Below are 12,790 nucleotides of genomic sequence, written 5' to 3'. Positions count from 1 at the left end.
GTTAAATTTTTGTAAGTTAATATTTAATTTTTAATGCCTCAAAACTTATTGTCGGATTCAAAATTAAAATTTAAGGGTGAAAAGTTAACCCTTTAAAAATTATATCACCCAAAAAAAATTCGATCATCTTAAATTTCATGCTAATGTCTCAAATTTAATACTAATACTTTAAATTTAGTACTAATATGTCCCTTCTTCGATTAAAAAATAAAAAGCGCAAAACATCTGACGTTGTGAAAAAAAAAAAAACGGAAGAAAACAAATTTGGCCACGTTAGAATTTGGCAGAAGCTGGGATGTAGGCTGCCGAAAATCTCAACTCCCTCGGGCCTCTACGATAGGCTCCCATCTTGTCCTTGAACGCGAGAAGTGCGAAAAATAATTAAATAACAAATTTAAAAACAGGAAAATGGGCATCTTCTTTAAAGTTGTCTGATCGAAAACAAAGAACTAAATAAAATAATATTCAAATGCATCCAGTGAACCTACCACTTCACTTTACTAAAGCCATCTCCCTCTCCTCTGCAGTTCGCCATCTGCATTGCTTTCTCGTTATCAAACCCTAAACCTCTGAAACCAACCACCCCCCAATCCAATGGCGTCGCTAACCCACCCATTTCACACCAGCACCACCTTCAATCTTCCCCTCCGCACCAAGACTAGAACCCACTCTCGCTCTCTCATCGCCATCAAGGCATCCAAGTCCACCAACCCGCCCCTCCCCGGCCGCAAGCTCCGCGCCGCCGTCATAGGCGGAGGCCCGGCCGGATCCTCCGCGGCAGAGGCACTGGCGGCGGGTGGCGTGGAGACGTTCCTCTTCGAGCGGAGCCCACCTTCTACCGCCAAGCCGTGCGGCGGTGCCATTCCGCTCTGCATGCTCAGCGAGTTCGACATCCCCTCCCACCTCATCGACCGCCACGTCACCCGCATGCGGATCTTCTCCCCCTCCAATCTCTGCGTGGACTTCGGCAAGACCCTCAGGCCCGACGAGTTCATCGCCATGCTGCGCCGCGAAGTACTCGATTCCTTCCTCCGCTCCCGCGCCGAGTCCCGCGGCGCCAACCTCGTCTCGGCCCTCGTCACGGACCTCGAGGTCCCCACCACTCCCGCCGCGCCGTACGTCGTGCACTACACGGCTAACAACTCGCGCCGTTCTCTGGCCGTGGACGTCGTGATCGGCGCCGACGGTGCCAACAGCCGAGTCGCCAAGTCCATCCACGCCGGGAGCTACTCATGCGCCATAGCGTTTCAGGAGAGGATCAAACTGCCGGACGAGAAAATGGAGTACTACGAGAATCTGGCCGAGATGTACGTGGGGAGCGACGTCTCGCCCGATTTCTACGCGTGGGTATTTCCCAAATGTGACCACGTGGCAGTGGGCACGGGTACGGTGTGCGCGAAGCAGGACATAAAGCTGTTCCAGAGAGCGATCAGGGAGCGGGTGAAGCCTAAAATCAACGGTGGGAAGGTGATCAAAGTGGAGGCCCACCCGATACCGGAGCATCCGCGTCCGATAAGGGTCCGGGGGCGCGTGGCGCTTGTGGGCGACGCGGCGGGGTACGTGACGAAGTGCGCGGGCGAAGGGATTTATTTTGCGGCGAAATCAGGGAGGATGTGCGGGGAAGCAATAGTCAACGCATCTGAAGGCGGGGAGAGAATGATCAACGAGGGTGATTTGAAGAGGGAGTACCTGAGAGTATGGGACGCGAAGTACATTAGCACCTTTAGGTTTATGGACCTGCTGCAGAGGGTTTTCTACGGTAGCAACGCGTCTAGGGAAGCTCTGGTGGAGCTGTGTGGGGATGAGTACGTGCAGCGCATGACGTTTGAGAGCTATTTGTATAAGAGGTTGGCGGATGGGGATAGGTGGCAGGATGCCAAGATGGTATGGAATACCGTTGGGAGTCTCATGAGGTGTAATATTATAGGAAGGTAGTTATCATTAGTAATTCGAATAACAAATGCTACGGATAGAAATCATAGCAATTTTGTTGTTGAATTGATGTCAGAAAGATTGTATGGATTCACTTACCTCAACAAATCATAGGTAATCGGCTCATCTATTGGAGTGAGTGTGGGTATCTCGTAAGGATTCTTTGTAATAATTCGGACAGAAAATTATCGAGAAATCATATGCTTAGTTTGGAGAGTGGAATCTGTATTGGTGTTATTTCTAGAAGTTATTTTGTTTCATGGTTTTCAAATCTTTTAAGTACAGATTTTCTTTTTCTTTTGCTAATTAATTGAAAGAAGTGTAATTGAGGCATGGACCATTAGCATGTAGGTAGGATACAAGTCTAGAAATAAGAGTGAATTAGGAGATAAATACATGGATATTTTCTTTAGGGGGTGAATTTGGTATCGTGTACTTATGAATTCACTCAACATTTTAATAATAGAAACCAAATACATAACATACCAATAAAAAGAACTCAAGTTATTTTCACAATTTCGGGGATCTTTCTTATAGAAAAAGCGAGTTGGAAAGTTGCTAATAAAGTTAGTTGTAACGGCCTATGATGGATGTTGTGGGTTCAGCTAAAGGCACCATTTGTGAAGAATGTGTTAGTAAAAAAATAGAAAGTTGCTAGACCCGAAAAATAATAATAATAAAAAGTTAGAATGTTATAGCTACCTATAGACTGGAAAGTTGTAATTGCCAGTGTCATATAAGGTGGGAGAGATAAATAGCCGTAAGCCGAACATGGATTTGATGCACTAAAACAAGAGTATGTAAATCAGTAATGCTTTATGTTTATAAGATTGTTGTTACATTGCATACGAATGTGTTGATAATTGCATAACGGGCATTAAGGATACTTTTTATAAACCAGTGACTTTTATACTTATTGAAATAGTAGACTCACTTATTTGCCTATATAAATGTAGTAACTCCACACTTTATAGATAATGTTGTAGGTTTGGAAGAAGAGGGCGATGACCCTATTTTCCAGTTTTGGTGGCAATGGATGAAACGATCTACTGTATACTTTTGCCATTAATTGATGTTCTAGCTATGTTCCTTTGATATGTAACTACTTCCTTGGTTAAGTATTATATGACTTATGTTTATTTTTTCTTGTATTGTATAGTTACTCTTAAGTATGTTTGCTTATGTGTTGCCAATGACACTTACGTTTATTTAACGCACTAGAGTGTATTTAAGATGTAATCTGCATATTATATTACATAATGTTGATATTATTTAAATAGAGTTTCATACAGCGGCTTTGCAATGTTATGTGAAGGCTACTTTTTTAAAAGCAAAAAAAAAATATATATTTCACTCCAAGATCTATTATCTCTTATATAGTAATGTCACTTGTGAAATTATATATTTACACTTACGAATTTGCTTTAAAAGTATGGGGTACGGTGTTACACATGTACTTCTTTATGGACTTGCAAGTGTAGTTGAGGCTCGTGAAAAGATAAATTGGGTTTCACCCAATTTTGCACTTAGCGTTTAGTACTACTACATATCTTGAAATGGCTTGCCCAAATTGGTTGTGACTTCTGGCTTGCAAGAAAATGAGAGTAGGTTAATTGGGGAAGTGAAGTCTCTGAAAAACAAATGCTTATTTCAATAATGAACTTGAAGTTGAATATAGGATGATTTGAGAGGAGAAATGCTATGGGTCAATAAGTTTCTTATATTTGACCCATATTCTCATACGGATTCAATGGATCAACTATTAGATTTGTTGTGTTCACTATTAACTTAAGTAGGGTGTATATAAATTCATAAATTTAATAGTTGTTTTATACGATGAGATGAAAAAATCATACCAAGAAATGTGGCCATCAAGAGGAAAAGGAGATTAATTGGATTACATGCACCTTGTTCATGATTACCAAATATACCCTCGCAGCAATGCTCTTTGAGAAATGACCCTCTAACTCATTGGCCTCCTAATCCTTGATAATGTCTAAAAGCTCACCCCCAAACTCCATGACAAGCTTGACAGAGCGGTTATCCTTGTCCCACATCACCTAGGTATGATGATGTATTTATATGTATACTTGAACAATTTTTAACAGGGGAAAAATATAAAAAAGTCTCCCAAACTATCAGCTGTTTTCGATTTAGCCCCCTAATATTCCAAAAGTAATAAAGTAGCCCACAAACTACCAAACTATTACATTGTGGCCACTCTGTAAGTCAAAACCATCAATTTGGACGGAAACTGCAAAACAACGTCGTTTTGTTATGGATAAGTTACTACAATGCCCTTTTATGAAAAAAAAAAAATTTGGAAAAAATATAAAAAAGCCCCCAAAACTACTAGCCGTTTTCATTTTAACCCCCTAATGTTTAGAAAGTGATAATGCAGCCCCCCAACAAAACGACTTCGTTTTTCAGTTTCTGTCCAAACTGACGGTTTTGACTAATGGAGTGTCCAAAATGCAATAATTTGGTAGTTTGGGGGCTACTTTATCACTTTTGAAAAATTAGGGGGCTAAATCAAAAATGATTGGTAGTTTGGGGGGCTTTTTTATATTTTTTCATTTTAACAGTTAACACAACGCGTTTTAAAGCTGTAGTGACCATGAACCTATCAAAACTTCACAATTATGCGTGTTTATGCGAAAGGAATACCAAACTAAGTGACCTTCTAGAAAGTCTGGTTCAAAAAAGCCAAAAGCGGATTGTGTTGTTGGAGTGAGGTGTTACATCGTCTCTGAGTTCCTAAACATTTTCCTTCATAGACAAATGATACAATATTTGAAGCTCTTTACTAAGTAATGCAAGCGTTTTTATTTTTATGGACTTGCAAGTATAGTTGAGGTCTATCAACTTATTTGTGCATAAATAAGTAATGATAAATTAGGGTTTGCCCAATTTTTCACCAATGTGTAGTATTGCTAGATATCTTGAAAGGGCTTTCCCAATATTGATGGCCATGGCTGTGGCTTTTGGTTTCTTGGAGCTTATGTTTTGCTTCAACATGAATCTATTTTTCTAAAAGCATTCATTACATAACAAAGCAAAAGTGAAGGTAGAGCATTGGAAGTGATGCCCTAGCTTCTTGCTCTAGCGATCAACCACCTCCTTGTGAGGCATACCCACCTCCTTATGAGGCCTATCCATCTCCCTGTGAGATTTTCTCCACCTTGTGTGGAAGTTTTTGGGTTTCTCTCTTGCTACCCAGCCTCTAAACCTTCTTTTTCTAGATATGGTTTTCCTCTTAGTTTTCTAGTTCTTTACAACCATTCCTCCGTGGGCTGCTTACACCTCCCTTCAGGAATAATCCCCATGAATTTTCTATTATAGATCTCTCTTTTTCTCCTTTACACACCTCCTTTCAGGAATAATCCCCACGATTTTTTTGTTGTTGTGATTCTCTCTTTTTCTCTTTTACACACATTCCTTGCTTTCACTTCGGGGAATTGAAGTGGTCGGTGCACTGAATTCCAGCAGCTAACGCAAATTAAGATACACATGGACTGTTGTATGGCCAATGAAAGTTCTTGCTTGGAATTGTCGTGGTCTAGGCCGTGGCCCGACAATTCGTGCTCTGAGGGCACTGATCAAAGCTCATCGGCCTGATCTCCTTCTTCTTTCTGAAACTAAGGTTCCCTCTACTTGTTTTCAAGCTTTTTTGTTTGGTTTTGGATTTTTTGGCTGGTTGAAAGTTTCTCCTTTGGGTCTGCAAGGTGGGATTTATTTTGTTAGGAAAGATGGTGTTGATGTTGAGCCAGTTAGAATCGATAAGAATTGTATTTCTTGTCTAGTGTATTCGGATCCTCCAAACAATCCTTGGTTATTTTCTGGTGTATATGCTCCTCGCACTAGCCAATGGCGTGCTGATTCCTGGAGTTATTTGGCTTCTTTGGGGAATTCTTTTGGTGGTGCGTGGCTGCTGTTGGGGGATTTTAATTCTATTTTGTCCTCTTCTGAAAAGTGTGGTGGTAAAGCTTTTGGTTCTGCAGCTCATGGTGATTTTGTAAAATTTAATGCACTTATTGATCTTGGTTTTGTTGATAATAAGTTTACCTGGAGCAATCATAGGATTGGAAGAGATAATATTAGAGAAAGGTTGGATAGGAGTTTGGCAAATCAGAATTGGTTAATCTTCTTCCTAATTCCTTGATAAGTCATTTTCCTGTTATTTAATTGGATCATAGCCCTATTTTAATTTTCACTTCTGGCTCTTATATTAATATCCCTAAGTCTTTTCGGTTTGAGGCTTTTTAGACCAGGGATAAGTCCAGCCATGCTGTTGTAGCTAATGCTTGGTTGGAAGATGTTGAAGGCTCTCTTGCTTTTTCTTTGAGTAGAAAATGGAAGAATACGAAGTGTGCTTTGAAGTCTTGGAATCATCATCATTTTGGGAGAATTTAGTCTAAGATTAAATTGCTGATATTTGATATCAGCTCAATTCAATCAGCTCCTCATTCTTCCATTAGTGCGGCTAGGGAGATGGTATTGCAATAGGACTTGCAAGAACAACTTTTGAGGGAAGAAGTTCTCTGGAGGCAAAAGTCTATGGAGTTGTGGCTGACTTGTACTGATCTTAATACAAAATTCTTTCATGCTTCCACTGTAAGTCGTCGTAGGTTTAATTCCATTTCTAGTATTAAGTCTTTGGATGGCATTCATATTAGTGGTGGAGAGAATATAGGGACTTTCCTAGTTCATCACTTTAGTTCCCTTTTTTCTACTACTAATCCTATGCTAGATAATGGCCTCTCAGATTTGGTTGAGAAGGTGGTTTCGGATGAGGAAAATGTTGTGCTATGTGGTATTCTTGATGAGGCTGAGATATTTTTGGCCATTTCTAATTTAGGCCTTAATAAGGCTCCTGGTTCAGATGGTATGACTGGATTGTTCTACAAATCCTATTGGCCTATTGTTAAGTCTAGTGCAATTTCTTTTGTTCAATATTTCTTTAGGGGGTTATATGCTTAAGGAATTTAATCGTACGAATATAGCCCTTATTCCTAAGGTCAATAACCCTCAATCAGTGCATCAATGCAAGCCCATTAATCTCACAAATTTCAACTACAAGATTATCTCAAAGATCCTTTCCTCTAGATTCAAGCTATTTTTGCATAAGATTATCTCTCCTGCTCAATTGGCTTTTCTTAAACGTAGATCTATCCATGATAATACTATTTTGGCCCATGAGGTGTTTCATACCATGAAGCAGAAAAAAGGAAATTGTTCGCTTATAGTGCTTAAGTTGGATATGGCCAAAGCTTTTGATTCCATGGAATGGAATTTTTTATTGAAGATTTTACATTTGCTTGGGTTTCATCATGTTTGGATACAATGGATCCAACAATGCATTACTACTTCCTCTTTCTCTATTTTGTTGGATGGTGCTTATTTTTGGGAAGTTTTTTCCTACTCGTGGGTTGCTGCAGGGAGACCCTCTTCCCCTTTTCTTGTTTATTTTGGGTTCTGAAGTTCTTTCTAGATTGATTAAAAGAGAAGAGAATTTAGGTCTCCTTCATGGTATTAGGATGACCAAATCATGCCCTCCGATATCTCATTTATTATTTGCTGATGATGTGATTATTTTATCTAGGGCTAATGAGAATGAAGCTGGTGTGATTCTGAAATGCCTCAACACTTATTCCTCTTGGTCTGGACAGTGCATTAATATGTCTAAGTTTGTTGTTTTCTTTAGTAGAAATTGTTGCCCTAATGCAAAGGCTTCTGTAAACACGGTTCTCAACTTAGCTCAAATCCCAGCTCGAGCTAAATACCTTGGTATTCCTCTCTTTATGTGTAAAGACAGATTTTTTGCCAAACTTACGGGGTGGAAAGCTCGTCTTTTATCTGAGGCAGTAAGGACTACTTTGGTGAAATCAATGGCTAATGTTATCCCTACTTATCTCTTGTCCTTATTTCTTATTCCTAAATCTTTATGTTCAGTTATCAATTCCAGTCTAAGAAAATTTTGGTGGGGTCACCCTCAAGATAAAAAGCATTGCCTCTCTCTTCTTTCTTGGAAGAATATTTGTATGCCTAAAGCTTTGGGAGGTTTGGGTATTCATTCTATGGAGCCTTTGAATAATTCACTACTTGCTAGGCTTGGTTGGAAGATGACTTCGAATCAGTCTCTTTTTGGGTTGACTCTCTTAAAGGCAAGTATATAAAGAATGGTGTTTCTTTTTTGAATGCCCCTTCTACTCCTTCTTCTTCTTGGCTTTAGAAAGGATTGCTTAAGAATCGGAGGATTGTTGAAAAGGGTGCTTGTATTAGTATTTCTTGTGGTGTTAATGTGGATGTTTGACATTCTCCTTGGATTCCCTTGTAGCCTAATTTCAGACCCACTCCAAATGCTAACTTGATGAATTTTCAAGCTTTTATGGTGGCTGATCTTATGATTCCAGGTTGGCAGGTTTGGAATTCTCATCTTTTAGAAGATCTCTTTGATGCTCCCACTGTGCAGAATATTTTAAGTATTCATTTGCCCTCTCAACCTTCTTTTAATAAATGGACATGGGTTCCTTCTTGTGCTAGGGTTTTTTCTGTGAAGTCTGCTTATGATCTTTCTTTCATTATGGGTGGCAGGCCCTCTCATCTCTCCTCAGAAGCTTGGTTGGTCCTTTGGGGTCTAAAACTCCAAGCTAGGTTAAAACATCTCTTATGGAAGGTGGCTTGGCACATTTTGCCTTCTAGAGATAAGATTGGAAGGTTTGTGGTTTCGGATGATCAAGAGGCTTGGCTGTATCCTTTTTCTAAAGGGCTTGTGGAATTACTCTCTCATATTTTCTTGGATTGTCATTTGGGTAGAATTCTTTGGAGAAGCTCCCCCTAGCCTCTCTCACTGTTGGCATTTTCTTTCAGACATATTTCGGACTAGGTGATAGCTCTCTTCTCTCCAGTGGTTGCTCTAGGTATTCCTAAGGTTGATGTGCGCAAATTCCAGCTCTTTGCTTCCCTTACTATGGACTTTATTTGGAGAGCTAGGAATCTGTTGATTCATGAAGGTACATAGCCTTTTCCAAGTTTAGCGATTCTTGAAATCTGCAATACTTTCAATCATCACAATAATGCTTGGAGGGATCTTGCTCTTCCCTTCGTTTGGACACCTCCGGTAGCAAGTTGGATAAAAGGGAATTTTGATGTTGCAGTGAGAGGCTCTTTTGCAGTTGTTGCAGCGGTGATCATTGATGAAAATTGTTCCATTTTTGCAGTTGCTACTCAAAAACTTGTTTCCATGGATGTTTTGCAAGGTGAAGTTCATGCAGCCATTTTGGTGGTTCATTTGGCTGCTTCTATGGGATTAGGTCCTATCTCGGTGGAAGGGGATGCTCTCCATGTTATTTTAGTTATTAATGGCCCTGCTGATTTTTCTTCTTGGTCTTTTGCAAACTGTATTTCTGGTATTAGTTTAGCTCTTTCTTCCTTTCTAGCAAAATTAAAGTTTCATTTCATTAATTTAACAACACAATGCTTAAATAATGTGTAGCAATTCACTACACACAAAAGCCCTAAGCCAATTTTAGGAATTTAGCCATACACCCAAAAATTGACCTAACTTAGAGGGAAAATTAGGGATTACAAAATTACCTTAGTTCAATCGGTAAATTGGATGTTTGAATGCCAACAAACGTAACCCGGTACTTGGAAAATGGTAGTAAAGTGGGTTTGAATCAAAGTACATGCTCAAACCTAGTTCATATATGAAAGAGAGTGAAGTTGCTTGAGTGAGAACAGTGGGTTTTAAGCCATGAAGGAAAACGTGTACAACCCCTTAAGGGCGATTTTTGAGTTCAAAACCCAACTCCAACAATCTCAAACCCATATGGAATAGCAAGAGAAAATAGGGAGGAGAGAGTGAGAGAAATGAACTTACTATTTAGTTAACTATTTGTCATGCCTTCACTATTAGAAGCTTAAAATCCATGGCCAACCTTCATGCTTCACGTGGGAGAGGAAGAAATGAGAGAAGAGAGGAAATAGGGGAGACTTTTGGATGGGTTGGTTCTTCTCAAGTGAGGAGAAGCTAAAAATGTGGAAGAAGGTAAGCTCAATGTGTAGTTCACATGAGCCAAGGGAGTGGATAAGGGTGTGATGCATAAATTATAGAAATGCCCCTCTAGCTTAAATGAATTTGAGGGAGAATGGGCCAAAACTTGACATTAATGCTTGGGCTCAAAATGGGTAGTTTAGTTCTCTCATTAAATGGGCTTTCACTATGACCCACAATATAAGAAATGGGCATCTTATATTATTTTACCACACAAATCTAACTTATTTTTATTTAATCATAATAAAGTCATAAAATAATTTATCAGTCATTACAGTTGATGATGTTGTTTTTCTGATCTAAGTGTGGTCCCCTTGCTTGGACTTGTGTTGGACACATGATTAACACTATGAGTTTTATGAATTGAATAAAGTGGTCAAGTGGTCCCTTCCATTACTTGTCATTGTATATTTCATGTTTGGTGTTGACCATAAAAGGGACGGATGTGCTTAATGTATTGGCAAAAAGGTTCATTTTTTTGTGAAGTTGTTGTTTAGGGTTTAGGAGTAATGTAGTCCTTTGCTGCTATAAAAAACGGGACCACAATGCATAATGTGCTGCAAAATGTACTATTTATATTTGGTTTTGTTATCATTGTAGCAAATTACTACTTAAACTTTGTTGGTTGTTTTGTGGCTAGTCTGAGTATAGGGGTAAGATGGAGAATTTTCTAAAAGAGACAATTTTCTGAAAAGTTGTGTTTGTAATTAAATGAACTAAGATAAAATAGTAGTCACTTTGATTGGGTCCAGTTGTTGGCCATCAGTTATGATTTGGTTGTTTTTACAACAATGATTGATGAAGACAAAAAAAGTTTAATGCAAATGTCTACTCATTGGTATATTTATAACTTTCTCATTGTATTAATTGTTTGTGTTTAGAATTGTTTAGGGTATTAAACCTTTCAATGTAATGAATGTGGTAGGATACGTGATGGATACACATTCTATGATGTTTGAGGAACACCATGGGGGTACTTTTAACAGGCAATATAGGATTAATTATGTTGGTGGCGATGTTAGTAATTATCCAGACCCATATGATGGGAACAAATTAAATTTTTTTAATATAGGGGACATATGTAGGATATATGGATATAAGTTTGGGGACCTTGTTTATTACAGCTTACCAGGATTGCCTTTACACCAAGGGTTAAGACTTTTGTCATCTGACCACAATGTAAGTGAAATGGTGGCAAAATATTTAGATCATGATCTTGTAGTGTTGTATATGGTAACTTATGGTGTAATAGATGTTGTAGTTGATGGAGATGAAGAAGATGATTCAAAATATAAGAGGGCAGTTGTGTTTAGGAAGGATGCATTCAGGATTCAGTTCTTAATGATGATACAAATTGTCTTGATTCTGATGAGGATACTACTCATCCAAATGAGGACATTGATGAGGGTGTTGGAAATGCTGAAAAGGTTGTTGAAGAGGCAGAGGTAGAATAAGGTGTTGAGGATGTTGCTGGAAATAATGGGGAGGGTGATGCTCGAGAGGGTGGGGAAGAGAGTGATGGTAGTGTACACATGGATGATAGTGATCAGCTAGGGTCACCACATTCTAGTGGTGATGATAGTACAGTGCACTCAACCCGTAGGGATATAACTAAAAGAGTCCCTTTTGATTCTACTGATATGAATAATCCGACATTGATTGTAGGGAATACATTTCACAATGCAGTTGAATTTAGAAAAGCCATGAGACAATACAATATTATTAGATGGAAGGATTTGAAATTCAAGAGAAATGAAAATAAGAGGATTGTGATTGTTTGCAAAGATCTAAGGTGCAAGTATAGGGTATATGGGAGGCAGTTGAAGAATGAGATGACATTCTTATTAGTATCCCTAAGGCCCAAACACACCTGCAATAGGAAGTACCAAAATCATTTGGTCACCTTAAGTTGGATTGATGATTGGTGCATGGATTCTTTTAGAGAGCAGGCAAACATGCCCATAGATGTGTTGCAGAAAAAGGTGAAAGCCAAATGGAATGTGGATGTCCATGTGAGTTCTTTGTATAGGGCAAGGAAAAAAGCAAGATAAACAATCTATAGGAAACTGAATGAGCAGTATCATCATTTGTGAGATTATTGCTCCATGGTTAGGAGCACTAATGTGGATAGTTGTTTGATTTTGATGGTTAAGAGACCAATATCTAAAGTGTCATGCAGATTTCAAAGGCTTTACATTTCATTGGCAGCCATAAAGAATGGTTTTGTAAAAGGATGTAGGCATGTTGTGGGTCTTGATGCATGTTTTTTAAAGGGTGTGTATAAGGGGCAGTTAATGACTATTGTGGGCAGGGATGCCAATAACAACATGTAACCTATTGTAATGGCTGTTGTAGAGGCTGAGACGAAAGATAGTTGGACATAATTTCTGGAGGCGTTTGTTCCAGATCTTGGGTCTACTCGACATAGGTTGACTTTTATTTCGGATCGACAGATGATAAAATAGTAGTTATTTATTATTCATATAAATTGAGTGTTTAGTGTGATGCAACTAATTATATTTTCAACTATTGTGTAGGGCCTCAGTCCAAGCCTAGAACAAATATGTCCGCAGTCTGAGCATCGTACATGTATTAGGCACTTGTACGCTAATTTCAGAAACTCACGTCATCGGGGGGTGTTACTAAAGGATCTTCGTTGGCAAGTTGCCGCATCCTACACAGAGACAAAGTTCTACAGAGTCATGGATGAGATAAAAATGGTTAGTAAGGATGCCCATGCCTACCTAGAGTAGGTTGATCGTAACACTTGCTGTAGAGGATATTTCAATACAAATTGTAAGT

The 12,790-nt window shown here is 39.1% G+C and overlaps 1 protein-coding gene across 1 annotated transcript; it reads left to right on the top strand.

Moving 5' to 3' along the window:
• The first annotated feature begins 420 nt into the window (after positions 1–420).
• Positions 421–2,156, top strand: LOC132164172 (geranylgeranyl diphosphate reductase, chloroplastic). The gene has a single exon (XM_059574609.2). It carries the CDS (start codon positions 595–597, stop codon positions 1,933–1,935), a length of 1,341 nt encoding a protein of 446 aa, XP_059430592.2. The 5' UTR covers positions 421–594; the 3' UTR covers positions 1,936–2,156.
• Positions 2,157–12,790: the final 10,634 nt, after the last annotated feature.

The sequence above is a fragment of the Corylus avellana genome, chromosome 8 (genome assembly GCF_965113065.1).
Source record: "Corylus avellana chromosome 8, dhCorAvel1.hap1.2, whole genome shotgun sequence".
In the NCBI taxonomy this organism is placed as follows: Eukaryota; Viridiplantae; Streptophyta; class Magnoliopsida; order Fagales; family Betulaceae; genus Corylus; species Corylus avellana.
This window is presented reverse-complemented; position numbering and strand designations above follow the sequence as displayed.